Genomic DNA, 2,419 nt, shown 5'->3' on the forward strand with positions numbered 1-2,419 from the left:
AGGAAGCTGGAAATGGGGTGGAAGTGTTGCTGTATAGTGGTTAGACAGAGTTGAGATCTGAAGGAAAATAAGATAGTTAAAGCTCTTGACTCTGGAGTCAGAGGGTCCTGGGTTCAAATCTCAGGTTTGAGAGATCTTGGACAAGTTATAGCTCCTCTGCAAGTCTCAGTTTCCATTTTGTTGGTGAATGGAGGGAGGGAGGGGAATTCCTACTTTACGAGGTTGACATGATAATGAAATTACACTTTGTTGTCAATGTGCCTAGCACAGTGCCTGGTAGATGATGGTTGTGATGGCTGTTATACGGGAGACTGGGAAGAGATCCTAAAGGCTGAGATTTGCTTCACTGGAGGCAGGAAGTGGAAGCTCCTTTATTGGGTGCGATGAAAGAAGGTGTTGAGAGATGGGAGATAGATGTTGATGGGAAGGAAAAAGGGAGAGATGGTGGGAAGGAGAGAGAGAGAATGGTACGCATTAGGCAGATTAACTTCTCTTTATTGCAGAGAAAGGGGGGAAATTAGGATTTTCTAGGCTGTCTGCAACTCAGCAAAAAGCGCTGTGATGACCGGGCAGCATTGAGCAACTCTGACTCCGCCTTCTCCTCTTCCCACACCTTCTGGTTACCGAAAACCCAGGGTGTAGAAAAGCTTCTTCTCTTTGAATGACAGAACCACAGCATAATGCGTGGCTTCAACCTGCTCTTCTTCTGGGGTAAGTGTGAGGTTGAATGGGGGGCTAGGGGAGGCCTGGGTTGGACATAGGCTTCAGGGGAAATGGGAGGGCCATGGATGGTCCAGCCAAGAGATCATAAGTCCAGGCTGGATGCTGCAAACACCTTCATTCGGGGAACCTTTGACAAAATTCCATTGCCCAGGGAAGTCCATCTGTCAGATTAGATTTTTCTCAATAGTCATTCATTTGACCTGTGTTTCCTGAGCACTTCCTATGTCTTAGATGCTGTTCTAGGCACTAGAGGATATAGCAGTGAGAAAAAAAGACTAAGTTCCTGCACTCTTGAGGCTGATATTCTAGTGGGTAGGAGCAGACGGGAAAGAAGGCACAAACGATCATAGTCCACTTAGCACTGCTGTAACTTCTTTAAACATAGAATGTATCCAATTGTCACAACATTTCTATGACATTGGGTTATTATTAGTCCTATTTTGCAGATGAGAAAACTGAGGCAAAGGACATAAAATAATTTTCCCAAGGCCACTTAGTCAATAAGGGGTAGAGGCAGGATTTCAAGCCAGGCAGTCTGACTGCAGAGTCTGTAAGCTTTTCCATTACACTATGTTGCCCCAAATTATAAGTAAACATAGGAATTTCAGGTAGCGATAAGTGCTATGAAAGAAGTTGTTACAGAATGTGGTTGGGGGTTATGTTGAAGGGAGAAGTCTGGGGTTGAGGAGGGGCAATTCGAGCTGAGTCCTGAACAATGAGATAGACCCTTGCTGTGCTCTTATTTCTCTTTCTTCAGGTGTCAGTTTGTCTCAACCTTGTTTATCTTCCATGTTTCTGGTTTTTCTTCTATGTCTTGTGTATTTTGGTCATTGGATCACATTTAAGAATGGAGGATATCGGGGACATATTCTAAGTAGCAAGTATGGGTTTCCTCTGCTGTTGTACAGTGGATCTGAATCCCCTATTTTAACAAGGAGGAAACTGAGGCACAAAGAGATTAAATAACTTCATCAAGGCCACACAATCATTAATTGGTGAAGCCAGATTTTTAAACCCAAGCATTTTGACTCCAGACGTTGTATGCCTAAACAGTATGCTGAATTGCCTCTAAAATAATTAATTAATGAGCAGAAGAATTTTTGTTAGTAATAATAGATAGAATTTGGGAGTTTGGATCTGTGGGACCTGTTGACCGGCAGGCTACATTAGAAGAAATAGGTGGCCTGTGGGCATCAAATGTAGGAATGTAGAGTTGTTATTTTGGGGTGTTGGCAATGGTATTAACTGTTAACACTCCTTATTCTGCCCTGAAGCTAATCAGCAAAGAGTTGTGATGATGATAGTGATGATAATGATGGTGATGATCATGATAGTGGTGGTGATAATAGTGATGATGAAGATGGTGATGATTATGGTGATGGTGATGATGATGATGACGAGGATGATAATGGTGATGATAGGGATAATGAAGATGATGATGGTGATGATGGTGTGATAATGACCATGAAGATGGTGATGATGGTGATGATGGTGGTGATGATGGTGATAATGTTGATGGTGATGATGATAATGGTGATGATGGCAATTATAATGGTGATGATGATGATGGTGATGATGACAGTGATAATGATGGAGATAATGATGATGGTGCAGGAGATCTAAATGCTGCAGGGCTGCATTGCCTTTAAACATTAAAAAATGGGCTGGGTGCGGTGGCTCACGCTTGTAATCCCAG

The 2,419-nt window shown here is 42.7% G+C and overlaps 1 protein-coding gene across 1 annotated transcript in view; it reads left to right on the forward strand.

Annotated features, from left to right (window-relative positions):
• Window positions 1–622: 622 nt before the first annotated feature.
• The window catches only part of ADGRE1 (adhesion G protein-coupled receptor E1), a 66,426-nt gene continuing 64,629 nt past the window's right edge, over window positions 623–2,419 (forward strand). Inside the window, exon 1 of the mRNA XM_011967446.1 lies at window positions 623–711. Within this exon, the coding sequence (XP_011822836.1) occupies window positions 681–711 (31 nt within the window). The 5' untranslated portion in view covers window positions 623–680. The remainder of the gene's footprint in view (window positions 712–2,419) is intronic.

This window comes from Mandrillus leucophaeus, unplaced genomic scaffold (genome assembly GCF_000951045.1).
Source record: "Mandrillus leucophaeus isolate KB7577 unplaced genomic scaffold, Mleu.le_1.0 Scaffold8, whole genome shotgun sequence".
Classification (NCBI taxonomy): Eukaryota; Metazoa; Chordata; class Mammalia; order Primates; family Cercopithecidae; genus Mandrillus; species Mandrillus leucophaeus.